Source organism: Aythya marila (genome assembly GCF_965140915.1).
Source record: "Aythya marila genome assembly, chromosome: 6".
In the NCBI taxonomy this organism is placed as follows: Eukaryota; Metazoa; Chordata; class Aves; order Anseriformes; family Anatidae; genus Aythya; species Aythya marila.
Genome location: NC_139047.1, coordinates 22929309 through 22957227, shown reverse-complemented (window position 1 = coordinate 22957227; position 27919 = coordinate 22929309). Strand labels below are relative to the sequence as shown.

General features: G+C 53.5%; 1 protein-coding gene across 1 annotated transcript in view; it reads left to right on the top strand.

Annotated features, from left to right (window-relative positions):
• The window catches only part of SLC4A3 (solute carrier family 4 member 3), a 33448-nt gene extending 7804 nt beyond the window's left edge, over positions 1–25644 (top strand). The window contains exons 4-23 of the mRNA XM_082762976.1: positions 1935–2266; positions 2730–2872; positions 3264–3475; positions 9180–9331; positions 9997–10177; positions 11138–11273; positions 11466–11640; positions 12003–12099; positions 13885–14069; positions 16141–16354; positions 16672–16893; positions 17315–17463; positions 18484–18678; positions 18822–19028; positions 19515–19604; positions 21175–21341; positions 21737–21990; positions 22293–22462; positions 22916–23089; positions 23830–25644. Of these exons, the coding sequence (XP_082619102.1) occupies positions 1935–2266; positions 2730–2872; positions 3264–3475; positions 9180–9331; positions 9997–10177; positions 11138–11273; positions 11466–11640; positions 12003–12099; positions 13885–14069; positions 16141–16354; positions 16672–16893; positions 17315–17463; positions 18484–18678; positions 18822–19028; positions 19515–19604; positions 21175–21341; positions 21737–21990; positions 22293–22462; positions 22916–23089; positions 23830–23907 (3533 nt within the window). The 3' untranslated portion in view covers positions 23908–25644. The remainder of the gene's footprint in view (positions 1–1934; positions 2267–2729; positions 2873–3263; positions 3476–9179; positions 9332–9996; positions 10178–11137; positions 11274–11465; positions 11641–12002; positions 12100–13884; positions 14070–16140; positions 16355–16671; positions 16894–17314; positions 17464–18483; positions 18679–18821; positions 19029–19514; positions 19605–21174; positions 21342–21736; positions 21991–22292; positions 22463–22915; positions 23090–23829) is intronic.
• Positions 25645–27919: the final 2275 nt, after the last annotated feature.

Sequence of the window (27919 nt, the reverse complement as noted above, 5' to 3'; positions counted from 1 at the left end):
CCTGCTCTGGAGCTCTGCCTGTGGGCACAGCTGTGCGAATTGGCTCAGAGTACACAGATGATCTGCTTGAGCATGCATGGCAGAAGCTTCTTGGAAAATTTGCCTACAGGCTTGTACTGTTTTGCTTTTTTTTTTTTTTTTTTCTCAATAGAAGTATCCTCTCTTTGTCAGAATCAAGCTTGTTTTCCTTTGAGCTCCTGATGTGTCCCTGTTATCTAGGACTGTGTCAAACCTGGCTATTGGAAATTTTATGCACTTTGTATTCATGAAGTGGGAAGATCTGGTTAGGCCATTAGACTTTGGAAGATATTCTACGAACCCATAGAAGTGAATGCTCCTTGGGTTTAGAAATGTTTCCTGCCACTCTCAAAGCCAGGAATCACTAACATGATCCAAAATGCAGACGTTTCTGTCTTGGGCTTATGCAGTCAATCCAGGAGTGAATGGGCTGTGTCTTCAGCAGCAGCTTTGCTGTAGGAACAACGTATGCACAGCTGGGGCCTTCCTTGCTTCTTGCTACATTAGAAATTAATGCCTGAGCTACCCTTGGCAGGCAGAGCAGCGCTAGGCAGCACAGTAGCAGGACAGGAGTGCCAAAACCTGCCAGTGAAAAGGGTACATCTAAAGGGTACATTTAAGTCAAAGAACTAAAGAATGCTTTGGAAGAAAAAGAGTTTATAAAGAGACCAAACTCTTCCCATTTTGCATGTATGGCCATTCCCAATCTCTTCTAATCTTGCCATAAGGCTCTCCTGCTGAACCAGGGGGGTGTGTGAAATATTCCGTCTGTTCCCAAGGGGGGAAACAAGGGAGAAAAGACTTGAGAAACCAAAGGAAAGGAAACATGACACCAGAACAATGAACCTGCCTGGCTCTCCCAGGGAGAAGGTTACAGCTTCCATTGAAAACGTCCTTTGAAGGTAGTTTTCACTATAAACAGATTTTGCTGCCATGTCACAGGAAAGCTGGGAAGGAACCAAATCAAAACAGACTGGAAACAATTCCTCAGGAAGAGCTGCTGAGCAAAGCCCCCTTGCAAAGCGGCTGGTGCCCCCGTGATTTCAGCTGCTCCGGGTGCAGCCCCAGGGTCTGTGCATCCTGCAGGCTGTCTATGGGAGGCTTTGTGCCTGCAGATAGACCAGGCAGAAATGGCTTTCTATCTCTTGCAGGGAGGTGCTGAGCTTACCCTGCTCCCTGCATGGTTCATTATCATTGTTTTTGAGTGATGGCTCAGAAATGCCATTAATTTCTTCTCGCTGTGTAATTCCCACGACACCCAGGTCAACTCTGTATGAATTTCTCTTTGTAGATTAGTTTGACGAAAAGTCCTTCTGCCCTGTTTTTTACCCTGGTTTATAAAGAGAACCTCCTAACTGAACCTGCATTTCAGGGGCTGATAGGCACAAGCCCCCCCCAGAACCTGGGACTTGGATTTATGTTGCATCTGCGCTAAAAGACTTGGTCTGTAATTCCTGTCAAAGCCTGCCAGTGAAATAAGGCACATCTATTTAAGCTGAACTAAAGAACACTATGCAGGAAAGAAATGTTTGTAAATGGCCCAAACTCTGCTTATTTGATAAAGTGAGAAGTATTTCCCTGTGTTTAGGAAGGGGGTAGTGTCCCTGGCAGGTCCCTGCAGCTCTGCCTAGCCGTGCGAATGGCTTTCAGCAGCCCTGGGAGAGTCCTGCCTTGCCCAGGGCGGTGGAGCTGGGTTGGGGAGGTTTGGCACTGCATGAGGGCTGCCTCCATGGCCACGCCAGGCTGGATGCATCAGCCTGCCACATCGCTGAAAGAGCTTTGCTGTGTCCCTGCGGGCTGGTGGCTCTCCTTGCCCTTCCTGGCCCTTGATCTCCAGACCATGCTGTTTCCTGGAGGGGCGTCTGGCAGGTTCCTCCCAGCCTTTTCCTGCCCCTGACTCTCTTTTTCTCTCTCAGTCCACCGCCAAACCTCGCACCACATCCATCATCTCCTTTCCACTCACCTCCCTTCTGCCCTCAAGTACCAAAAGAGGCCCCCCCGTGCCAGCAGGAGGAAAAAAAGGAGAAAGAAAAAGAAGAAAACCTCGGTACCCCCCTCAGAGGTCACCCCCACCATCCAGGAAGTGGACGAGGAAGGGGGAGAAGAGGAGGAAGAAGAGGAAGAAGAAGAGGAAGAAGGAGAGTCTGAGGCGGAGGAGGCCCAGGAGAAAGAGATCTCTGCAGAGTCTGAGGGCGAAGCTCGTGGGAAGGACACGTCCCCTAAGCTGGAGCCCCCAAGCAAACCAAAGGCAAGGCTAGGGCATCCCTGCCTGGGTGGGTGTGGGAGCCTGGGGGCTGTGGAGGGAAGGTCAATAAAGGGTTTGTGGTCAAGGGAGTGAGCTGCTTGGGTGGAAGAGTTTGTAGAGGAGAGCCCCAAAGCTGTGGGATATTGTGGGAAGAGTGGTTCTGTCCCTGCCTAGCAGAGATGGGCACCAGGGGACAATGACAGGTAAGTCTTTGCCCAGGGTGGATGCTGGGGAGGGTGCGTATGGCCATTTTGGGGTGTCAGACATGGGGGAAGATCAGTGTGTCTGTTCCTGGGTGTACCAGATGGGGGGCTTAATATGGCCAGTCCCAGGGTGTGTGTGGCACATGGGGGATGTTGGAGTGGCCTTTACTAGTCTGTGGGGACACAGGGAGGATCTGTGTGCCAAGGGCTGTGCCAAGGGCTGCCTGGGCTGGCTCATGCTCTCAGGGCTGTTGTCTCCGCAGTTCACCATCGGCAGCGATGAGGACGAGTCCGGCAGCGCTCTGGCCCCAGCGCAGTTCCACGTGGAGGAGGAGTGTGGCATCCTGTCCCCCGCGCCGTGCTTCACCGACCTGCAGCCGGACAAGAGCTCTGCCTCCCTCCCCAGGTAGCAGAGCGCATCTGAGCTGCTGCCACCCTGCACGGGCTGGGGGGTCACTGCTCTGCCCCTGGGGTAGCACGGGGAGGTGTGTGGCTGTGCCCAGCCTCTGCTCTCCTGCTGAACCACAGGGGCCCCATGGCTCAGTGGCTGCAGCAACACTGCTGCTCCCCAGCAGGATGGTCGCTTCCTGGGATCTCTTTAGCCCTATGGGATCCCCAGGATGTGGGTTTAGGGGCACTGGGCTGTGCATGTGGTGTGTTCTTTCTCCCAGCTAGCTCATGCTGACCTGCAAGCTCAAAAACCGGGTAAGGACCATGAGGTCCTCGTCCCCTGCCAAGGGGCAGAGCCTGTCGCCACTCCCCCTGTTTGCTACCATCAGTCTCTTTGGTCCCTGCAGCCTCCCGGGGCCTCGGGAACGTCTGTCCCGAGGGTGGGAGAAGCGCAAGCCTTGGGGCCAGGTGGCGAGTGGGCAGCGAGTTACCTACGACTTGAAGGAGAGAATGTGCATCGGCAGCATGACCACGCTGGAGAGCGCAGCGTACCAGCGTGTCCCCACGGATGAGGCTGAGGCCCAGATGCTGGCATCCGCTGACTTGGACGGCATGAAAAGTGAGGCTCTGTGGTACCACAGTGCGCGTGTTCCTTGCACCTCTCTGCTTTGCCCTCTTTCCTGACAGCTCCAGGCATGGTCATCAGCCTTCCCCAAGAACCTGGTCCTCATCTCCCTGTTCCTCAGCCCCTGCTTTTCTAGCTCTGACTCCTCTCTGTCAGTTTTGCCAGAGCACCAGTGCCCGTGTTTCCACATGAGCCCAGCACCTCTCCTCCCACCCAAGCCACAGGTGCCGGCCCTCCTCCACCCACCCCGCTGCCCTCTCCATTTCAGGGCTCCCTGCGCTTCCCTGAGACCCAGCTCTCTCCTTCCCTGACACACTTTCCCAGTTACCAGCCCTCCGTGTGCCACGCCAGCTCTTACACGGCAGACACCCGATGTGAGGAGCCTCCCCTCTCCTCCGCGCCGCTCACCGAGAGGTGGCTGCCCCTTCCCAAGCGCCTCCGAGGGGCCTGCCCCCGTGCGCGCGTGAGGGCAGACAGCAGAGACGTCATGGAAATGCACGCTCCGGGCCCGAGGACATGGAGAATTCAATAGGTTGCTCTGCAGGCTGGAGAGGGAGGGAGACACCAGAGGGGAGTGAGGGAGAGAAGCGGTGCTGCGCGCGGAGCCGGGCTGTCCCTGGGCAGCCAGCGACAGACCCCACGGCACAGCGAGGATCCCGCTCCCGAGGAGCCACTGGGGCAGCCCCCGCAGGAACATCCCTGGGTGGAAATATCCTTTCCAGGACCTGGTCAGTCTGCAGGGGCTGCTGCAGCCAGCACCTTCATGCCCCGTGCCCAGGGGAGCAAGGCACCGGGGCTGGCCCCAGGGCTCCGGTGAAGCCCTCCCGGGGCAGCTCGCCTTCTGCGCTTCAGCCTGGCTACCCCAGCCCCTGCTCTGAAGGTGAGTGGCTCATGGCGCCTGACCCCTGACCTTCGCAAGGACAAAATGACAACCCCGCAGAAGGGAGAGGAGGCAGCGAGGGAATCGGAAGGGGGCAGCAGCCCTGAGGTAGCAATGAGCACCTGCATTCGCAACTCGCTCGGCTATGAAGACTTGGATGAATTTGCCTTCAATTTTGAAGACTATGATTTATGGGAGGCCATCAGAAACCATCTGGGCTACCCAGGCGGGGAGCCCACCTGTAAGTACCAGAGCAGTGACCCCCGGTTGCAGCTGTAGAGCCCCGATCTAAGTATCCCCCACCCTGTGTTTGCTGTCTGCTGCCCCCTCTGTGTCAGGTTTGTCTCCTGGTTTAGAGAAGGGATTGTCTGCCCCGCTGCATGCAGCCCTGTGCCTGGGGATGCTGGAGGAGCTGTCTGTGTGTGTGTCTGAGGTCTGTACAGATCCATTTCATAGTGTTGAGGTGCTTCCCTGTGTGTATCTTGCTCGAGTAGTTCTGGAGGCAGCTGCATCTTTAGTTTGTGCTTCTCGGGATGTAGCCCATGCTGTGGCCAGAGGAGAAGCTGCTATGCATAAGAACAGAGAAATTTTCCTTCCATCTGTGGCACAGAGTGACAATGAGCTGTTGCTCTTTGCTGGAATTTGAGCTGGGCCACAGATCCGAGAGAAGCAGAAGGTATCAGGTTCTCAGCTCTGCACTGGGGAGGACATAAACTAGTGCCTGTGTCTGCAGGCTTGAGTGTTGTTTGTGAAATCAGCTAATGGCAGGCTGGCTGGGGTGCCTGGAAAGGGGAAAGGAGGAAGGAAGTGAGAGTGAGAAAAGCAGGGAAGGAGAGAATAGGAATCCCAAGAGCAACGAGCACCTTTCTGTTCTCTGCATCTGTTTCCTTACCCGTGCAGCCCTTGTGAAAAACTGGCTCTCTGAGCCATCCCAGGGACTGCACAGGAACCAGAGCCTCACTGCACCTTTCTTTTCCTTTCTTTTCTCAGCAGGCAGTGGTCACTCGCAGTTAAAAGGCAGCTTTGTGTGTCACCTTGGGAGTGACACCATTCACAGTCGTAGCTCTGTGGCAGCTGCCCAAATGTCCTCATCTAGATCGTGCTCTGATTTTTCAAGGCATTGTACAAGTGCGCAAGGGAAGGTGACATGGCCCCAGAACTAGCTCGCTTGCAGGCGTTGCAAGCAGGAGTGGGGAGGCAGAGTGCAACACGGACTCAGGAGGCTTGGTTCAGTTTCTGGCTCTGCCACAGCGTGCCATTATGATCTTAGGCAAAATATTTAACTTGCCATTCCTCCCAGTCCCAGCATCATTTTCTCTGTCTCAGCTAGTCCATCTTTATAAGCCTTGCAGCCTCTGGGGAAGAAACGTCTGGCTGTGTGCTTGTACAGGGACCGGCAAGTGGGGATTTGCCTCTGGCTACGTCTGGTACTTGTTACTGTAAAGTCACAGACAATTCAATAGGAGCAAAGTTCAAAACACAAACCTGGAGCAAATTGTCACTGTCAGCTGTCCCAGGCTGAGCAAGCTATGCATTAAAAGTGGGAGAAATTGCCCCAATTTCACCCAAGAAACAATGGCAGCTCTTGGGAAGGTGGAAGGGGCAGATTGCTTCTAGAAGGTGTGATATGCATCACTTATGAAGGGGGGATATTGGGCTTGCTAACAGTTAGCACATTCATTGATTGCTACAGCTAATGCTGCAGGTGCTCGAAATAGGATGTGCTGCCCAGTCAACTCTTAATTATTTCTGCACAATAAATCCACACTGTGAATTAATCCCGCAGAGATACGGCAGAGACAGAGAGAGCAGACACAACAATGTCAGGTCTGTACAGAGGCAGCTCGTGTCCAGCTAATGCCGCTTGCTCAGCTACTTGCTACGTGGCAGTTGCTCTTCCAGGATCATCTCTGACTGAGGAGGAACAGATTCTGCAGGGCAGAGTCCTTGTTGGACCTGAGCCGGTCTCTTTATACTCCTTTTAGTTACTGGAGCACGGGGGCACTGTGCAGGGACACCTGGGTGGTAACAAAGATTAGCTGGGGTCCAGCTGGCTCTGTTACCTTGAACTCAGCACCAGCCAGGACAGATTTGGGTTCTGTGCCAAGCCATTTGGGGAGTCTGTATTGCATTTCCCTAGTATCTGCTCTATTCGTGTTTTTCCACGGTGCAGTGCATGCTGACATCTGAATGATGGAGAAGTGACAGGTCTTCAGTCTGCTATTTCTGCTTTAGGTGGTCTGTGTTAGGAGAAAAAATACATCCCATCTTGGCTGAGTATGCGTGCAAACAGCACCCAGGAAAGTTGTCTTGCTCCTGCTCTCTATGTTGCTTCTCCCCCTGTCCTGGGGTCCACAGAGCTCATTCGTGGTCCCAGGCCCTCATACAGGACTGACAGCATGCCTCTTGTCACAGCCTCCAGAGATGCGTGGCAGGTTGCAGGTTTGTTCTTTCTCTGATACTAGCTGGCACCTGAAGCACAGAGAGCTTGCATCTTCACAGCTCCTCTCGTGTCTTACTTAGCTTCCTTTTCACAGTGACACAGGTATTCTGTAGACACAACAGGCGTGGCCCAACCTCATCCTCACACACCTGTGTGTGTCTGCACAGGTCTGTCCTGCCTCTGTCTTCACCTTCCCACTTAGACATGCTCTGCTACCTGTCTGCACGCACTTGGCCATATAGCTGTAATACACATCCCACATGCATGTACATACTTCGGGGTTGGTGGTGTTAGTGTGTCTCTGTATATCCATATTTACTCACAAACATACTGTCCCACTCCAGCTAAAACTGGGAAAGCTGTGGCAAGGACAATAGCTCTTTTCCAGAAGCCAGCACAAGGCTTTTTATATGTTGATATATGTGACTTTTTGTGTGTTGACTAACATTTTGTTTAGTCTAACTTTAACTATTCCAAGTGATAGGGTTTCAGTCTCTTCTTCCTTGAGGTTGTGCTCTAGCTTACCATCGAGGCAAATAGGAAATGTTCACCCTTGCTGTGATGCTGGGCCAGCAAGTTGCTCTCTAGTACTGATACACCTACCCTGATGCCTCGTTCTGGTCTTTCTGCTTGTGGACGGAGGGTAGAGGAAGGAGGAAAGTGGGAGCTAACACATGGGTTGAAGGCATTCTGCTGAGTTGGATGGGCTAGGACTGATTCTGGAGGAAGACATTAACCAGTAGACAGTAACACTTGTCATCTTCAGATTTATCTGGAGGAGAAGATACTTGGTCAGCCTGAGAAATCTGACTGGTGGAAGCACACGTGGCAAGATCATCTTCTGGAAGAGACTGTGGGAGATGCTGTGTGGGAGGGTGACACACCGGGCTGTTGTAGTGGAGCCACCGTGAGAATCATGCTCCATAAACTGTCCTCAGACACTGTCACTGTCTCATGCTCTGCTCATGGGGAGCTACTGGAGCTAGCTATGGCAAGAGCCGTACGTGGTGAGAGGGAGCTGCACTGGAGAGTTTGGCTTCAAGCAAGGAGGGAAGAGCTATTCTCTGGGAACATCACCCTTGGATGTCAGTCCAAGATTGTACCCTGAGTAAGGACCCCAGGCTTCAGGCTCTCACTTGAACATGACATTCGTTTGGGGGAAGTGGCTGTGGAGCACGCAGGAACTGCGAAATCGATGCAGAAGTCTGAGGAAGCCCCCCCAGATGCACAGCTCCCAGAAACGTTCGTGTCAGCGGGCAGTTATTGGCTCCTATTGACATTGCAGTGCAGTAAGTGGAGCAGGGAGGAGTCCAGCTGACAGCAGGACTTGCATCAGCAGGGCAGCCAGTGGGTGAAAATCCCCTGAGGCTCACTATTGATTCATTTTATATTTAATTTAGCAACCCAGATTTCCAAGAAGCAAAGCCCTTGTTACGCCTGGCCTGGTGCTGGGCTGTTTCTTTCCATGCCATAGATGCACAGATACCTTCCTGCAACGTCAAGGAGAGCGTGTGGCCTTCGAGCCCAATGCTTTGCACTACTTCTCATGCCCAGAGAGCTCATGGTCTGTATGTTCTGTAGGTACTTGCTCAAGCATCTTGTCCAAGCACTGTTTCTCTGGCATTGCAGATGGGGCTGGCCAGATCTTGGCAAGCTCTGGCTAGCTAATAGCCCTGGTGTAGCTTGGTGGTGGGTCTGTAAGTGCAGCCTCTCTGGAGGCTTCAGGAGGCTGTGATTCAGCCAGCCAAGCCCTGTAACACAGACCTTTCACGGGGCACTGCAGCAGCACCGTGGATCGTCTGCAAACAGTGATAGCTGGAGTTAGTTGCACAGCCTACATGCCAGTCCCGGGTCTGCTCTGTTACACTGCAGTCTCACCACACAATTAAATAAAACGGCCATCGATATTTCCACGCGTCTCCCAGACCAGCAGCTAAATCTCCTTCCCTTTCACTGTCCTTTATGCTTGCTGAGCACCAAGCCTTTTTCCAGGGGGAGAAATGAGCCCCAGCCAGCTGCCTGTCCGTGCTGTCGGGGTGCAGAGCTGTGCGGTCAAGGCTTCGGACTGCTTTTTGTTGGGGCAATGTGGGGAGGGTTCGCCCACCGCTCATGCAGGTACCGTGGATAAGCTTTTGCAGTGATGCCCACAGCCTGGGAGGAAACCTCCTTCTGAAGGCATCAGGAACAGCTGGACGTAGGCAGGTGAGACAGGAAAGATCTTCAAAGGCCTGGAGGGTGATGGTGAGTGCTCCAGCTGCCAGGGCTCTGCTGGTGTAATCTGATGGGAGGAGGGTGGGCTGGGATGTGGTTCTGTGCCAGGCAGTGTGTTTCCACTAGACACACCGGTGGGCTTTTCTCCTTTCCCTTGTGCTCAGGCCACCGTTTTGAAGATAACCCTGGTGTGAGGAGGCATCTGATGAAGAAACCGTCTCGGAGCCAGATCACCAGGACAAGCAAAAAATTAGCATCAACCCCATCTGTCAAGAAAAAGAAGAAGAAGAAGAAGTTGGATAGAAAGCCTCATGAGGTATCCATGTGGTGTCCTCCCACACTTGTTCAGAAGCCATAAATCAGGATGAGAAACAGGCATTTTATAAAGTGACAAATGTGGTTTCATTATAATTATTTTTTACATGGCCTTGGGAGTGACATTTCAAGCTCTTATCCATTGTCGTGAGGGCTGAAAAAGTACTTTTTCAATAAAAGTCGAGATTTCTCTGAAATCACAGAGCCTCAACTTTAGGAAAGACATTAAAAACAAAAAAAAGAAAAACAGTCAGAGAAATGGTAGTGCTGTTTTGGAAGTCGGCAGCACAGTGATTTCACCATCTCTGGTAAGAAAGTTAGTGGAGGAAACCTGGGGGAAAACTTATTCTAGCCAAGAAGCAGGCAAAGGAAAAAGATGTGAGTTTTGGTAGAGAGGGGTCTAGGGTTGCACCATTCTCTCTCTTCTGCCTGTGTCATCTTGAAGCTTTCTGCTTCTCCATGTGCTGATGGAAGCTCTTGCTCTGCTGCCAGTGATATTTGTCCCGTCTGTTTCCGTTCTCCAGCCCTCTGGTTAACTAAGGCAGGTTTACCCAGGCATTGCTGTAGACCAAGCAGCACACTGAGGACAAAGCTGAGGCTTTCCACATATTGCTCATAGAACTCCGCATTGGGGAAGTCTCACATCCTTGCTGTAATCCCTGCCAGGTTTTTGTGGAGTTGAACGAGCTGGTGGTGGATAAGAACCAGGAGATGCACTGGAGGGAGACAGCCCGCTGGATCAAGTTTGAGGAGGATGTGGAGGAGGACACAGCAAGGTGGGGGAAACCCCACGTGGCTTCACTGTCCTTCCGCAGCCTGCTGGAGCTCAGGAAGACAATTGCCCATGGTGAGTCAGGAACTGCTTTGTGCCACCAGCCAGGGTTTGTGCATTGCTCTGGGACAGGCTGTGCTGGGCAGCTTCTGTTGCCACTCACTGAAGACACGCCAGCAGTGTCTCTGCCCATGCTCCTTGTAGTGTGTGGGGAGACAGACAGTCCTGCACCCCATTCTCCAGGGTAGCCCAAGGATGTTCATGTTGGTTCCTTGCTCTGCTTTGCTGCTCTCAGGCACGTGGCAGCTGCAACACCCAGTTGTGTGTGGGCTGGAGATCTTTTGTGTGAGAAGGCAAGACCTGTCAGGGTGATTGAGGGGGAGCTACCAGTGCTTCTGGGCGTGGGTAATTCACCGGAGGGAGACATTTTCTCCCTGGAGAGCAGAGAGAGATCCCCTTGGGATGAGAGTCTGGAGTCAGAGCCCACGCAGTCTGCTGCACGCGTACATCCCACTGAGTGGGATGTCTTGCTGTTTGTATATCGGCATGGTGTTTGTGCTATTTCAGTGAAAAGTGCTCACATCCCACAGGTGATGGGGCGGCAAGTTTTTCTGAAAGCTCTCAGCATGCCAAGACAGAAGCTTGTGGTTTCTCTTGGTCCAAAGGTTTACGTGGAGGACATGGGGCACTTGGGCTTGGGGCATTTCTCAGCTGAGAGCATTAAAATCTGTACCCCAGACAAAGCCTGGCTCCTAGTGTCCCCACAAACACGCGTTTCTCAAGAGCACAGACCAAAATGCCCTGGGGAATGTCCTCAAAATGCCCTCAGACCAGGTGGATGGTCTGAGGCCCCTGCCCTGTGTGCCGGCACTGAGACTGGCTGCAGAGGGGAAGCAAGAAGGGCTGAGAGGTGCCTCCAGTGTGAGGAGGGCCTGGTGCTAGGGGGGCTGTTGCGGGATGGCTGTGTCCCCAGAGCACGTGTGCAGCAGGGAGTGCTGCACACTAGGAGCAGGGCTCTTCCCCTCCTGCTGGCAGGTGCCGTCCTTCTCGACCTGGAGCAGACCACGCTGCCTGGCATCGCTCACCTCATGGTGGAGACCATGATCATCTCCGACCAGATCAGGGCGGAGGACCGAGCCAACGTGCTGCGTGCCCTGCTGCTCAAGCACAGGTGGGTGAGACACAGACAAGGGCTGCGGGAGGCTCAAGGCTTTATCTGCAAGCCCCAGGCAGCGAGGGAGGCTGGTGAGGATCTGGCTGTACCTCAGATAGCTGGATCACTGCCATGGCGGGGCGGGTGGTGGGATAGGGCAGGGAGACTATCTGGAGCTGGATAATGAGGCTGTGCCACTCCGTCCCCCAGCCACCCGAATGATGAGAAAGAGGGCTTCTTTCCAAGGAACCACTCCAGCTCCAGCATGAACTCCATTGTGGGGAACCACCACCACAACCACACCACGGACACCTGCGTGCCCCTCATGGGGGAGGAGCGCATTGAGATGGCTGACCCCAAGGCCCATGAGACCGAGTGCAAGGAGGTAAGAGAGATGTGAGGGGTTACCACTCTTATTATCCAAGCACACCCTAAGGTCACCCTTTGGCCTGTGATGGCACACAGCAACTCCTGATGCCCACTTCTAGGCCCTGTCACAGGAGGTCTTATCATTGCAAGGGCTGAGCTCCCCTGGATCACCTGGAGCGCTGGAAATCAGGTCACTGCGTTATGATTTTGGGACCTAATTATAGCCTCACACTGTATGTGAATGTCTGCTGGAGCTTGCGATGGCAGCAACAGCCCTGGCGTTTGCAGGATGACCTTTCACTGCAAGGAAGCCCTATTAATATAGGGAAACCAAGGCACAGGGGCACTGTCCTTACTTGTTTGTGTCCTCCCCGGCAGAAAAACCTGCATCTCCATAACTCTGAGGGGCACCGTAAATACCTGAAGCTGATGGAGAAGATTCCTGAAGATGCAGAGGCCACAGTGGTTCTCGTGGGTAAGAGGCAATACATGGACTCCCCTGACACCAAGAGACCAGTTCAGGGCCCAGCTGTGGGTGCTCTCTCTCCTGATCTGTATGTGAACATCTAGTACATGTTCGCAAAATTTAAGTGAGAAGGGAGCCTTGTATGCTCTCTTCTGTAGAGATAATGCACATTTTGTTTGTAGTAGATGTAAAGGGTGACTGAGTAGTTTTTTCTGAAATTAAGAAGTACTGAACGTGAAGAGGTTGGTAGACACTGCTGTTGGGGACTGGTTTCCAGTTTAAAGGAGAAAGTTTAGCCACCTCACCAAAACATCCCATTTTGCAGCTCAGAAGTGGATAAACAGTGACTGACTGCCAGCCCTGCAGCAGGGCCTTGTGTTGTCTTCTGACCATTGCTGCCCCCAGCCTGGCTAGCTCATTACACCTTGCCAGCACCTAGGTCCTGCCCCTGGCTAGTTTTGGTTGTTGGCTGTATGTTGGCTGTATGTGCCAAGGAACTTGGAGTTTTTGGGAGCAGGGCCCAGCAGCTGGCAAGGCCTCTGGTATCTGCCATATCACTGCCTAAATATATTTTTCTATACAAATGAGGGCTGTGGGCAGGCAGCCTCGAGCGTCAGTGGGTTTAGTGCCTTCTGACCACAAGAGTAGTCCTTTTCAGCACTTTGCTGGCATTAACGTCTGAGCAAACAGAACTATGCTACAGGCACAGTAAATGTCAGTGCCTGTCTAGGAGATAGAAAACTTGGGCAAAGAGACTTGGCCGCTTAACCAAGCTGATGCTAAACCATGATGAGGCCAGATCAGTTTGATAAATGCACTTTGAATACTCGGATAACTACACACTGGTCATTTCTGTATCTTGGGATTCTCATGGCTGTTCAGATGGCCCAGATTTGCAAGTCTAACACAGAACACAGCTCTTTGCTGGACACAGATGGCAGAAAGATCAGTAATAATGCCAGAGAAATAGAAGTACTCAATAAACATTTGTGTTCAGTATCAGAAGGAAGCGGCTGGTATGCTGGAGGATGCGGGACTGCTTCCCAATCTGTTAGGTACCGAGAAGGCTGCCAAACACACTCATGAGACACGGACATCATCAAACAAACTGTAATTTGTACCTATGAGTCTTTAGAGAACTGGCTCATTTTTCATCCGAAAAAGGTCTAGGAATGCAGGGAACACACAAGAAAAACAGAATAAAGCTAACGGTGTCAGTGCTCAAGAAACAAAGTACAGTGATTCAGTACCTATAGGTTGTTTAACCTAACGTCCCTCTCGGCCAAAATAATGGCAGAGCTAATATGGGATTCAATTAATAAGGAGCTAAAGGATAAGAATGTAATTATTGCCAAGCAGTGAGGTTTATGGGAAATAGGTCATGTCAAGCAAACCTGATTTCATTCTTTGATGAAATTAGAAGTTTGTGTGATAAAACTAACTGCCTACACGTAAGAGGCTTCCTTCCATAAGGCAGTGGCTTAGTGGAAAACAACCTTCTGATTTAAAATCAGCCCCTTATAATGTAAGTAGAGCCTGTGTGTAGGATAGAGAATGTGCTAACTGGGAGAGCTAAAGAGAGTAAAGAGAGTGGTATTGCTGGGGAACAATCAGTGAACAAGGGACTTCGAGCAGTCCTCAGCATGAAGCTTGGTGTCCTTTCAGTGGTCTGGAAACAAGTACGGGACTGCAGGGCTCATGGGAACCTCCTACATTGCTGTTTCCACTGTTCAAGGCAGCCCAGTACAGCTCACCCCAATGATTAACTGTGCTCAAAACATTGCCTCCCGGTAGGTTGTGTGCAGTTCCTGGAGCAGCCAACTATGGCCTTTGTCCGACTAAATGAGGCCGTCTTCCTGGAATCTGTCTTGGAGGTCCCAATCCCTGTCAGATTCATCTTTGTGCTGCTGGGACCGAGCCAAGCCAACATGGATTACCATGAAATTGGCCGGTCGATCTCCACCCTCATGTCCGACAAGGTGAGGAGCTGACCAGCGACAATGCTGACACAATGCGAGGGAGCTTCAGTGGTTCCTCAGAAGTCAGTCCTGGGACAGGAGTGCTGCTGAGATGCTGTGCAAAGGCCCGGGTGGGAAAGACAGGCCTGAGCAGCTAGGATTTTTAAGAGTAGCCTGGCTAAACCAAGGTAGGGTGCTCCAGTACAGAGGGAAGAGAAGGGTAGATGTTTGGCTGGAACAGAGCGTGCTAGACTGGGAGGTGAAGAAAGGGGGGTATGCATAAAAGCAGGAGCAAAGGGCTGCCCAAGGTTAGAAAAGGAGACTTGTGTTCAGTTCACATTTCACAAACAGAGGAGGGGAGGCTGAGTGGTGTCTGTGACCATGACATCTGGCCTAGGCAACACTGATGAGAAGGCCTAACAATGCCTGGGAACTGTTTATCAAGAGTTTTGCCAGAGCTTTCTAAGTCCCATGGCTGCGGTGTCCATGCAGAGGAGCACATCAATGCAGGAGAGATGAGGAGGCGGAAAGGTTTTTCTGCCAGGCACAGACACTGCTAGAAGTTCCCCATCTGGCTAGATGGCAGGAAAGTGAAATTTATTATCCTGGTAAGGAATTAAAGACAAAGAAAAGATAATCTGAGCATCTGCTGCATACATCCAAGATGGAGGAGTCAGAGGTTCACAGGGACTTTCTGGCTGGTGCCATGCAACTTTAACCAAATAAGAAACTGCCACTCCTGGCATCAGTGCAGACCTCTCCCTGAAACGGGGACTGAAAGGTCCACTCAGAGCAGGTGGGTTGTGGGCTACAAGGGCCCCCAGCTGAAAGATCCCTCCCCAGGAGTCAGTTGAGACTGTGCTTAGAGCCAGAAGAGGTGAGCTGCCATATTCCAGCTTCAGTGCTATGTTTGTGGGCTGATCTCCTCATCTGAGCCCTGCTGCTCTGTAGCTGGAGCAGGGGAGTCAGCTGCTGCAACTGAGGCTGGCTGTAGCAAGGTTACTCGGTGGCTGGCGCCGTGAAGGGAGCCCGGTATCATTTACAGCTGGAAGCCGTGGCTCCAGGGAGTCTGTGCACTGCAGAGACCTTAGCTGTCGCCTACCTGCTTTACAGACAGGCTGCTCACTTGTTCATCTTCTTCTAGCCCTTTCACTGCAGCGATATGCAGGAGGTGATGCAGTACTTCTGCCCAGTTGCCAGCTACCTCCCCTACTACCTGTAGTAGCGCTGTCTCCTCAGAGACCCTCCTTGTCATCTTGTCCTTGCTGCCAGGAGCATCTCCATTTTTTTCTGCCTGGTTTCACGGGCACTGCTTCCCTCATGCTGTACACTCCCATTTTGCCTTCCTCTCCCATATTTTGTATCCTTATGTCCAAGTCTCCCAAGAGTCTCCTATGCTTGCTCCTCGCTTACATGTCTCACACTCTGCTTCTTGTACTTTATCTGCAGTGTGTTAGGACTCCACCAGCTTGTCCCTCAAAACCAATCCAAGTTCAGACTAAGAGGACATCTATCTGTTGCATAGCCCCAGTTTTGAGCTGCAGGGACAGGGGACACCTGAAGTCTTTTGTCTCTGTGGTGCCTGGCTTCTGAAATATTACTGAGCTGGGCTCTGTACATACAGAGCTTGTAAGGAGGAGGATTTGGCCCAGGACAGCAAGTGGCCTGGAGTAAACACTGTCACAGGCTGGCAAAGTATAGCAGCTAACCTAGGGAATGAGGCACCAGCATAGCTGGGAAGCACAGATCTGGTGTTGTTCGATGGAGAGGTCACAGGAGGGGAGCCCTGTGGCCTGGTGGAACACGTAGCTACCAGGGATGGGCTAGAGCGGTAGGGCCTGGGGGAGAAAAGCAAGGAGGTCACTGGGAAGGATTTATAGGGAAGGGAGGATATATAGGGAAATGTCAATAGGTGGAGCAGTGGGAGGGAATGTGGGTCACCGCATGGCAGCAGTGAAACAAGCAGTGGGTGGAGGGAGTGGGATGTTACTGCAGGGTCACAGCAAGCATTGTGCTTCCAGTTGGTAGGTAGCTGAGTCTTGCTCTAAGTCTTGCTCTTAGCCTTCTCCCTTCCTTTCTCTGCCCCTCTCAGCACTTCCACGAGGCTGCGTACATGGCAGATGACCGTCAGGACCTCCTCAACGCAATCAATGAGTTCTTGGACTGCAGCATTGTCATCCCCCCGTCAGAGGTGGAGGGCAAAGACTTGCTCAAATCCATTGCCACCTTCCAGAAGTTGCTGCTAAGGAAGAGGAAGGAAAGGGAGCAGAAGTCCATGAAAGAGGGGGATGTCCAGGAAGCCAAAGGTCTCTCCACTCAAATTTGGGCAAAAGAATTTGTGCCTAGTGCCCTCCGTGCCCCAGTGGGCCCTCCCCTCACAAAGCCTGGCAGAGGGGTGAGCGGGGCCTGGCTCCAGCAGTGGGCAGCATTGGTGGGGGGCAGCAGAGAGGGGGGCCAAGGGGAGGCAGGACAGTGGCTGGGGGCAGCTAGAGGCAATGGGATGTGCAGGGGGCCCAGCAGGTTAGCGCTGCAGGAGAAAGGTCTCCGTGGGGTATGGAGAAAGGGCAGCCCAAGGGTGGCCCCGAATTCCCTCGCTCAAGCCCTGCCCTCCATGCACCTCCAGAGCTGTGTGAAGTGAAAGCTGAGGAAGAGGAGGAGGAAGCTGAGGACGACCCTTTGAAGCGGACTGGAATATTTTTTGGAGGTCTGGTTCGGGACATAAAGCGCAGGTACCCCAAATACCTCAGTGACATCAGAGACGCCTTGCACAGCCAGTGTCTCGCGGCCGTTCTCTTCATCTACTTTGCTGCTCTCTCTCCTGCCATCACCTTCGGGGGACTCCTAGGTAATGGGCCTGCTTTCTGGTCTGCTCTTTGCACGCTGGAACACTGGCTGTGTCTGTGTGATGCTGTGCTGGGGTGGGCTTCGGTGCCGCTTGCTGAGGGAGCGCAGCGGTGCTGCGCTGTGGCCGCTGCCTTGTCCCCTCGCTGCTGCTCGGCCTCTCCAGCCTCGGCTCACTGCCCCTCTTTGAGCGCTCTCCAGGCAGGCTGTGCTGTTCCAGCCAGAGGAGCCCAGGGCTGGAGGCAGGCACCGGGAGCCATCACCCAAGGCTCCCTGGTCTCCGTCTGCACTCCCTGCCCGGCGCAGGGGACCTCTGACCGGTGGGACAGGGACCTGCCTCCTCTGCGTGGAGTCTACAGACTACCTGTCTATGGAGACAGCGCCTGTGTCTGTCTGTGACACTCACATACTGTTCTCTTTCCCAGGAGAGAAAACTGAGGGTCTCATGGGGGTCTCCGAGCTGATAATCTCCACCTCGGTTTTAGGGATCCTCTTCTCCCTGCTTGGAGCCCAGCCGCTCCTGGTCATTGGCTTCTCAGGGCCTCTGCTGGTGTTTGAAGAAGCTTTTTACAAGGTACTTGTGAAGCAGTGTCCGTGCTTGGCACCCATTCGTTCTGCCCATGTGCTGCAGAGGGCAGCCAGCATTTCTCAGCTCTCCCAAGGGACTGTGTTACTGTGGACGCCCTGTGTCCTACCAGGCTGTCCTCAGTTCAGCTGGGGCTGGCCTTATCTATGCTGACCCCTTCCAGGTCACACTGCTGGGATTTCTGTCTCCCGTTGCTGTATCCTACAGGCTGACCCTGTTGAGGTGTGACAATGGTGACAGCACTCCTTTACCCGCTGACTGCCAGAGAAGCTTTGTCCCCCAGCCCTGTGCCGCAGCCCAGTGGGCACTTGGAGCTGCTTCCTAAAATACTGCTCCACCATCCTTCCTTGTTCTTCAGGCTTCGTCTGAAGACAGTTTCAGAACTGTTATCTGTACCCAGATTTCCTTGTATGGGAACCCAAAAACATTCAGTGTGTCACCCATTTTGGAAGTCCCATGCACATTCTGCCTCTCAGGATGAGCCCAAGGGTGCATGCAGATACCTTGCCCAGGCAGGATGGACATGTTTTTTTTCTCAAGAAGCACGATCTCTTCACTGTTAAAGTATCCTTGTGTCACCTTACCTCTAAACAGTGGGTTTAATCTTTCTTTTTTCTGGCTGCTGACATGTCTGGGTGTATAAAGCATGTTTTTTCCTACAGCTAGGTTTTCATCTTGGGATGTCAAGAGTTTGGAGCTGGTGATGCCATTGCACAGGGGGGATTTCTCTTCTGTTCTGTAACCTCACTTTCCATTGACTGGTTTTGCTTTGTCCAGTCATGGTGTACAAAGGTGTACCTCTGTACGCCTGCTTGGGGTGAGCTGGCTGGTGTTAATGAAAGGTCTGCAGCTTTACCTGTGATTCCAGCCTTGAATTTGCGGTCTCTGTGTTGGTTGCCTGTGGAGATGAGGATGCCTTTTTCCAGGAGTCTGGTCGATCTTAATGGGGAGGAGATGAGGGAGGCAGCCTGAGGAGGTGTGAGTAACTCGTTGCCCTTTCCATTCCAGTTCTGCCAGACACAAGGCATTGAGTATCTGACAGGCAGAGTGTGGATTGGTTTGTGGCTCATCGTCTTCATCTTCATTATTGTGGCAGCTGAGGGAAGCTTCTTGGTGCGCTACATCTCGCCCTTCACCCAGGAAATCTTTGCTTTCCTCATCTCCCTCATCTTCATCTACGAGACCTTCTACAAACTGTACAAGGTGAACCTTCCCTGGGGGGATGGGCTGCCATGTCTCTTGGGCCCCCATTCGGGCACCTTCTACACATCCCTGTCCCCAACAGTGACAGTGTCCCCTGCCCCTTCTTGTGGTGACAGTGCCTTCTGCTTCTCTCACCTGCCCAGGTGTTTGCAGAACATCCTCTGCTGAAGTTTTACCCACCGAACGTGCAGAGCAGCCTGAATGCCAGCATGCTTTCTGCGGATGCGATGTCACTGGGAATCAGGATGCAGCCCAACACTGCCCTCCTCTCCCTCATCCTCATGCTGGGCACCTTCTTCATTGCCTTCTTCATGCGCAAGTTCAAGAACAGCCGTTTCTTAGGAGGAAAGGTGAGAGGTTTGTGGGACCCAGATGTTAGGAATAAGGGACATGCCAAATAAATAATGCTTCTTACTGCAGCCTTTTGTTCTTCAGAGTGTTTGCTTGGTGAAAATTTGAATGAATTTGACCACAGTACTCTGTCCCATTTGTGTCTTATCCAGCCCTGTATGATCACAACTGCACCCTGGAGTGTTACTTTACTCCATGTGATGCTGGTGCTATTAGGGACCATCTGACAAAGAAACACCAACAGTCTTTTAAATACTATGCAGAAGGGATGGTAATCTGACTTAGGCTGTGGATGAGAGCTGGCTGTTGATGATGGTATCTGCACTGTCCTGCTCCAGTGAGCTTTTCTGAAAAATCCCCTGGGCCCAGGGAAAGCTCATTTGGCTGGATACAAGTCTGTTAAACTAGAATACAGGAGAAAGCTTACAACTGGGTGTAAGGAGACCAACCTTTGCCCTTTGACACCGAGAGTGTTTGTTCTGCAGGCTCGGCGGATCATTGGAGACTTTGGGATCCCCATCTCAATCCTGGTCATGGTGCTGGTGGATTACACCATCACAGACACGTACACGCAGGTAGGTGCTAGCGCTGCCCTCGGAGCCCCTCCTCCAGCACAGCCAGTGATCCGTGCCACACCGAAGCATGCTCTTGTGCAACTGGGGATTTATATTTCCTGCCTAGTTAGTCATAACAGTGCAAAGCAAACAGAGACGCTCCCCTTGTCCTTACTCCCACGCTGAAAGGAAGCTCCAAGGGTCTTGCTGAGACAGAGACCAGAGCTACAGGGACCGGAGTGCCCCTGACAGCCCTCTGATATTCCTGCGGTTGGTAGGGGAGGTTTTAGAGGATCAAAGTTAAACAATGCAGTTAATTCCATGTTTGTAACTCTAAAAACTTGTTTTCATTCAACAAGACATAATCAATTTATTCACACTAAAAGGGGTGGCATATAGAGTATTTTCAGTGGTGTACAGTCAAGTTTTCAGTACTCCCATGTGTATGCTCCTCTTAACGATAGGCTACTAAGCATTTTGATCATTTTATCTCAAGCACAGTGATCTCTTTCCTAGTTTGTGCACAAACTTAGTTATCAAACATACCCATCTCATAGGTTTCCTTTTTTTCCCCTTTTTAATAGATGCATAGTTTTATCCTTTTGTTTTGCTATTTCTGTCAACTAACGCTAGGGAGAGGGTGAAAGGTAACTCCTGTTCAGCAAGACAGCCCAAGGCTTAATGGATTCCAAATGCATTCTTTTTCATTTAAATCTCAATGTAAAATCTGGTTTTATCAGACGTTGGTGAAATCATACACTTTGTTACATCCTTTTCATACCATTCTACACTTCAACAATTAATATCAGAAGCATTATCATTTCACTATCAACTCAGCATATGTACATGGCTTTCTGAGAAAACAGTACTTAGTTGCACAGCTTAGCTCAAGTACAAGCATTCCAGAAATATTATTCATACTTATGCTGATTAACATAAATGCAAATCATAAACTCTTGCTGCAGTGTTCGTGCTGACAGTTAGCAAGAACTGCTGTAAAGCAGGGCAGAGCCAAGACTTTAAATGCTAGTGAACGCAGGGTTGGGGCCATGTACAAATAGGAGTCTGTGTGGTCTCTGATGAGAGCACAAACATGATATTCCCACTGAACATGATAAGAGTGAGGACATTTCCAGAGAATGTGTCTAGTTCTGGGGTCCCCGGTGCAAAAACAATATTGAAAAATGTCTCCAAAAAGGCTTAGTGTCTGGAAAACCACCTCAGAGAAGAGTGACCAGTTCAGGGCACTTGGATGCTCCAAGTAGAGGTCAAGGAGCATTTTAAACATGGTCTGCAAGCCCTGACATGGGGGTGAGGTTCTTGAGGGAAGATGTTGATCTTTTGGACAAAACCCAAGTGAATTCCTGTAGCTGAAAGAGGAAATGAGGCCCTTGTTAGAAAGAGGGGACATGGGATTTTTTTACGCTGAAGGGGATTATCCATGAGAAAGTCCAGCTTGGGTCAGGGTTGCTGTCCCATCATCTGAAGCTTCAGACCAGGGAGGCCGGGAGGATCAAGGCCAGACCCGTGTGAGGCTGTGGGCATGTGAGTATTGATGAATAACTGCTCGGTTTTGCGGCTACACCACCAGAAGTTGAATGTCCCGTCTGGCCTGTCAGTCACATCTCCTCACAAGCGTGGTTGGTTCATTCACCCCATGGGCAGCAGTGGGACCTTTCCGTTGTGGATGATGTTTGCCTCTGCCATTCCTGCCCTTCTGGTCTTCATCCTTATCTTCATGGAGACGCAGATCACTACGTGAGTACCTCCCCTGCCAACACCAACCATCGCTCACCTCCAGGCAGGCAGGGCTGGGATGGGTGCTGGTGCCATTGGTGTGGAGGTGTGCCTCATATCCCGGTGGGACAGCAAGGGCAGGACCCTGCCCATTTCAGACCACATCTTCTTGGGTTCTTCCACTGTCTCGTGGCTCTCCTCCAGTGTGGTGGAGACCTGCCTCAGACAAGCACAGGACAAAACCTCTAATCTGAGGTTGCCATCTGCCATCTCCTGGCCATCTCCTTGTTGTCCCCACGTTTGCCCTGTTCAGGGAATAATCATTGTCCCAGTTGCGAGGCTGTCCATGGGCACTGGACGCTTCCTGTGATGTATGTAGGTTGTGCCTGGCTGACACAAACTCTTGTTCCTCCCAGGCTGATTGTGAGCAAAAAGGAGAGGAAGCTACTGAAAGGCTCTGGCTTCCACCTGGACCTGCTGCTCATTGGCACGATGGGGGGGCTCTGTGCCCTCTTTGGGCTGCCCTGGCTGACCGCAGCAACCGTGCGCTCCGTCACCCACGTCAACGCCCTGACGGTCATGAGCAAGGCCATTGCACCAGGGGAGAAGCCCAAGATTGAGGAGGTGAAGGAGCAGCGTGTGACAGGAGTGCTTATTGCCGCCCTCGTCGGTGAGCCTCTGCTTGGGGGAAGGAGTGAGGGGGGGTCAGGGCCAGACACTCAGATCTCACCCTGGCTGTGTCCCTGCCCCACAGACCACATTTCACTTTGCCCACTTGCTGCAGGACTGCCCCTGCTGACCCTCACACCAGCTCCCCTCTGGAAGCCTTGGGTTAACCCCCCATGATCAGTGCTTCTCCACACCCCCTCCAGCCAGACCCCTCTGAACCCGTGCACCCCAAGACAGAGAGAGAGGAGGTGGGGGAGGGCTGGGTGCATGAGAAGAGCCATGCCCTGAGCTCTGTCTCTGCAGGCCTGTCCATTGTGATGGGGAACATGCTGCGGCAGATCCCGCTGGCTGTGCTCTTTGGCATCTTCCTCTACATGGGGGTTACGTCCCTCACCGGCATCCAGCTCTACGAGCGACTGCTCCTGATCTTCATGCCATCCAAGCACCACCCTGACCACATCTACGTTGTTAAGGTGAGCGAAGACAGGCTGCAGGAGAGCAGAGAAGGAAGAGGCAGGTGAGAGAGGATGCTGGTGATGCTTAGTTTGGTGACCCCCGAGGGGTGATGTGCTGCAAGGTTGTGTCCAGAAGTAGTGCAGGATGCACATGGAGGTGATAAAATGCTAGGATAGCATGCTGACAGGCTGCACACAGAAGTGTGTTGCCAGGATATTGGATGGACAGAGTGTTCACAGGGGTAATGCATTGCTTAAATGGCTGTAGGGGCGCTACACTGATGGATAGGCTGCACAAACGCTGATGTGCTACAGGGTTCTGCCTTGCTGTAGTGTACAAACAGGTAGAATGCACAGCACAGTGTTGCGTTACTGTCCTGTGCCATGTAAAAGGGTTGTGTTCGGCCAGTTGGGCCTTTGTTAACCTGTGCGGGAGGAAAATGTGTTCTCAGACTGGATTTACCTCCCTAGGTAAAGACCTGGAGAATGAATCTCTTCACCTGCATCCAACTGGCCTGCATTGTGCTGCTTTGGGTGGTGAAATCGACAGTGGCGTCCCTGGCCTTCCCCTTCGTCCTGATCATGACAGTGCCGTTGCGACGCTTCGTGCTGCCCCGCTTCTTCCACGACAGGGAGCTCAAAGCCGTAAGCAGATAACTGTCCTCGCACTCTTGCTTGCAACACTGTTGTGAGGAGATCCTTGGCCAGCAAAGCTTTGCCTTTCCCTGCTGTTGTCTGGTGGTCTTTGTTCAACGGCAGTTAGGTGGGCTGGTGGCTTCCTCAGAGCTTGTAGCCCTGGGAATGGAACATGGGGTGGATGGGCAGCCTAGGGTAAGGAAACAGAGGATCCTGCCACACAGTAGGAGTTTTCTTTTCCATTCTCCTCCTCATTTGTGGCTACTTCATCAAGGAGACCCCCTATTTCCCCACTGAGGCAGCAGCAGGGACAGCCTAGCAACACACCAGTGCCTGCAGCTGCTTGGCAGAGGAGCACGTAACCACAGAGCCAGCACCTTTGGTGCTGGCAGCTCCCTGGGTGCTGCCAAACTCCTGAGTTCCTGTTGGTGAGCAGCCTGGAGCAGCACCCCAAAATGCTGTGTGCCTGGGTGTTGCTGGCAGGGCAGGAGGCAGGAGCTTCTGTGCTGGACCAGCGAGCAGGCACTGTCAGAATAAAATGCTGACAGCATTGGGCATTGGGCTGGGGAAGCATGTGTGGGCATGAGGGGTAGAAAAGACAGGCCTTTGGGGAGGGAAAGAAGCAAGAGCTTTGCTCTTCCCAGAAAAGAGAGCTGCCTGGCTCGCTGCACGCTGTTCCCTCGGCACCAGGTGAGCCCTGTGCTGGGGGCTGCTGTGGCCCTCAAAGCCCTGTCTCTGTCTCTCCCCAGTTGGACTCCGAGGATGCGGAACCAAACTTCGACGAGGACGGCCGGGATGAGTACAACGAGCTGCACATGCCTGTGTGAGCTGGGGCCTGCCGTCCCCACGCACGGGACAGCTGCTCACGCCTGCTCGTCACTCCCAAGGACTAACTGGAGACTTGCCGTGAGCCATGCAGCCTTGCCTGGACCAACAAATGGCTGTTCCATAGCCCCCCAGGAGGCAGCCCTGGCTCCTGCTGCCCCATCACTCGCTTGGCAGAAGCTGTGAGTCTCTCTCTTTTCGGACCTGGTGGGCCAAGAGATGCCTCTCACACCCCGAAGCGGTGTGGTTGCAGAGTGCCCGTGGGTCAGGGGGCTGCCCACTCCCTGCTGGAGGCAGCCCGCGCTCAGTCTGCGGGCGGTGAAGGGGAGCCCTGCCAGCTGGTCCCACTGTGTCCCACTCCACTCCCACGAAGCTTGGGTGTCGCAGCACCACACACCATCGAGCAGGCACGGGGACAGGCCGGTGGATGGCCAGCGGGCTCCTCGCAGGCTGGGCAGTGAGAGCAGCCTCCATGCTCAGCTGGGCAGATGCCTTCCTCCTGCTCCCTCTGCCTTCACAGCCAAACTGCCATCCCATGCACCCTCCTGAGCCTGGGGCTCCCTGGGAGGCGCTGCCACCTCAGCGTGTGCCCCAGTACACAGGCGAGGAGGGACCAGTGCTCTTCTTCGGCCAGCACAGCTCCCCCTGCACCAGTGGGACAGGCACTTTCTGGGCCCCGATGTCTTGCAGATGAGGGGTGCTCTGCAGGCCCCATCCTCTAGGCCTTCATCTGCCCAGTCACCCTCCCACAGGACTCGTTTCCACTCTTGTTTGGCATGCAGGAGGCTGATCATTTCCTCCTAACTTTCACAACACTCTTCTCAAAAGGAAAACAGCATGGGGAGCAGGTACTCTTCAGGCTGCCTTGGCTGTGTGCCCTGTTACAGGGACCAAGGAGTCCTGTGCCATTCTGCACATTTAAAAAGGTTACAGGGGTCCGAGTAAAAATTCCTCACAGGGTTACATCCCAGTTCCTGATCCCCTGCTCCCTGTCCTTGAGCACAAACCACATTTAAGAAGCTATACAAGAGATTTAGTGCTGGAGCACAAAACCGTCCTGTGGTTCCCCTCTTCTTCCCTGTGCAGTGATCCACCAGGGCTGGCTCCCTGCAGCCCTGCAGTGAAGTCACTGAGCACCGTGGCCCCATTTCTGCTGACATGCTGGGGTGACTTGTCATCTCCAGGGGTCCCTGCTGACCGGGAAGGAGCAGCATTCAGTGTGCCCAGCACTCAACCCCCTGGTCACCTCCAGGCAGCTCTGAGGGATGTCTCCTGGGGTCTCCTGGACCAGCAGCCTCCATTCAGAGCTGCCCTGGACACCACTGGCAGTGCTGCCTGGGGCCAAGGCAGAGGTAGCAGCCACCCTGGCTGCAGCTAGCAGCTCTGGCATGTGGGCAGCTCTGAGGGTAGTGCCCAAGGAGATGGGCAGCCCAGCTTCTCCCTCCAGCACTCACTGGCCATTGGATTTGGGATAAGCCACTGCCCTGGTTCCTGTTTATCAGCATGGCTCCTGCAGGAGAAGGTGGGTGCATCGCTGCCGGGAGGGTCCCACATCTCCCCAGGAGGCTGCAGAAATACCTGCCAGGTATTTCTGCCCCCAGCAGCTGGCTCCTGCCCCGCAGCCTGGCCCACCGCAGGGCCCGGGGCGGAGAGACGAGCGTCTCCGTGTGTCTGTGGCCGTGTGTGTCCTGTCCTCCCTGTGTAGTGTAGGAGGCCTGTTGTCGCTGCGTGTTGTGACTCCTCTGACTGTAGTGGAAACAGCTACACCAATAAACTCTTCACAGGAACCACGTCTGGCTCTGTTCCCCAATGAACTGGGCAGCTCTGCAGGGTGTAACAGCAGGGGTGGGTTGGGACCGAGCAAAGGGGGGCAAGGGGCTGGAGAGCAGGAATCAGGAGGGTCTTTTCCCTAACCATTTGTTTATTTGTTGTTTTTCTTTAGCACCAGAATCAGTAACTAGAAGTTTGGTAACTGGGAATAAATCAAATTGAAATTCCCTGACAAAAAATTGTTCTTTGCCTGCACCAGCAGGCAGTGAGGGAACAAGGCTGGCTGGAGCAGGGGGTATCACAGCACCACCCGCACAGAGGTAGGCTCTGCACCATCACCCAGTGGCTGGTTACTGCATGAAACCAGGCTGGCAGAGTTGGAGACCTCATGCTGGCCGCTGGAAACAGTGGTCAAGAGCCCCCTGTTTAACCAGGAACGTGCACCCGTGCCTGCGTGCATCCGTACGTGCGTGTGCCTGCACGCTCAGCATGTGCCCGTTTCTTTACCCAGCCTGTAGGCACGTGCTGAATACAGAGGAAACATCTCAATAAATACATGTTCCCTCCACATTTTCTTCCCAGACGGGAGCCAAACCAGGTGGACAGCACACAGGCCTGACCCAGCACCCTTCTGCATCTCCCCGAGCTGCTGGCTGCTCCTGCCGTGGGGTCCGTGTGGCACTGGGTCAGACATCCTCCAGCCACGCTCAGCCTGGGGCAGGTGCTGCAGTGGGGCACATGAGGTGTCCCCCACTTCCCTCAGTCAGGGTCACTGGTTGTTCCTGGGGCTCATGGCAGAGGGCTGAGCTTGCCCAGGTGCAGGGGTGGTGGCCACCCTGCTCCTGGGCTGGTCCCACAGCGGGACAGCCAGCGCCTGGCCCCGTAGCACCCTCTCCAGGTCCCAGCAGCACTGCTGAACGTGCAGAAGAGGAGGGAGGCAGTATGAGTGCCCAGCTACAGCACATGCAGTGTGGTCAGATGCAGCCTGGAGCATTCATGAGCTCTGCCTGCAGGCTGCTCCACCTGCATGCTCCCCGCCGCCTTCCTCAGCTGTGCTCGGGGAAGCACAGAAGAAGGGTGGGCTCGGGGGGTACCGCCACTTTGCAGGACCAGCACAGGAGGCTGCTGGGTGCTGCCATAAGCAGGAGGTTATTTTGCCAGACCACCGAATGCCCGTGTAGGAGAGGAGAGGAGCCGAGGGGCTGCCCCAGCCCAGCCCTGGGGGATGCCCTGCAATGTGCAAACTCCCTGGCAGGGGCTCGGTGCTGGCCCAGGGCCGCACTCTGACAGTGGACTTCTCCCACCTCTGCTGTCTGAGAGGTTTATCTTTACAGAAGTCAGCACCCACCCTTGTCTGGAGAAATCCTAAAAATAGGAAGTCAACTCCCAAAATTATCACGTGAATTATTTTAAACCATTGTGTGTTTGGGCAAACTATTTGTGTTTCTGTTTCTGCCAGCTGGGTTCAATACGCTTGAGCTCTCTTCTCTGGCTATTTTTACTCTCTGCAGCCAGGAGGGGCTGACACATCTCTGTTAGGAGATAGCATTGGCACCATCACACGGCCCTGCTGTTGGGAAATTGCTGGTCAAGACCAGCCCCTTGGCAAAGCTTGGAGCCAATGCCACTGGAAAAGTTTCCCCTTCCCCCTGGATCTCTGTAGGTCCTTGCCTTGGCCCCTCAAACTTCATAAATGAAACCTGAAAAATCACAAAAAGCCTGTCACACTTCACTTGGACCCCATACAACCCTGTCACAGTGCCAGCCCCCCGCTCTGCCCCCTTTCTGCCCTCCATCCACCAAAAAAATGGACTCACCAGCCCCAGGACAGGCTCCGGGGACAGAAGGAAGGGCTGAGCCGGGAGGCACTGCCCTCACAGCACGGCCACAAACCTGCCTCCCCATGGGAACGGCAGGCTGGGACCTGTCCCCGGCCTTCCCCAGAGCTGGCTGCCGTCCCCACGGGCATTGCCCCAGGGCTGCAGGGGAGGGATGCTGCTGCCTCCTTCGCATGGTCGTGGCCAAGGGGGACCCGTGGCAGGCTCTTGTCCCAGCCCGGGAGGAGGAGGATGGAGCCGCCGTGCCAGGGCAGCGCAGGGAGGGGAACCAGGAATGATTTTGCAGGCTGAGGCCACACAGGAGAGATCAGGAAGAGGAAATGTCCTGAGCGCAGGCTACCAGCAGGCCTCAGCGGCGATGCCACGACACCATGTAACCTCCCTGCTTGCCTGCCTGGGTTCATCA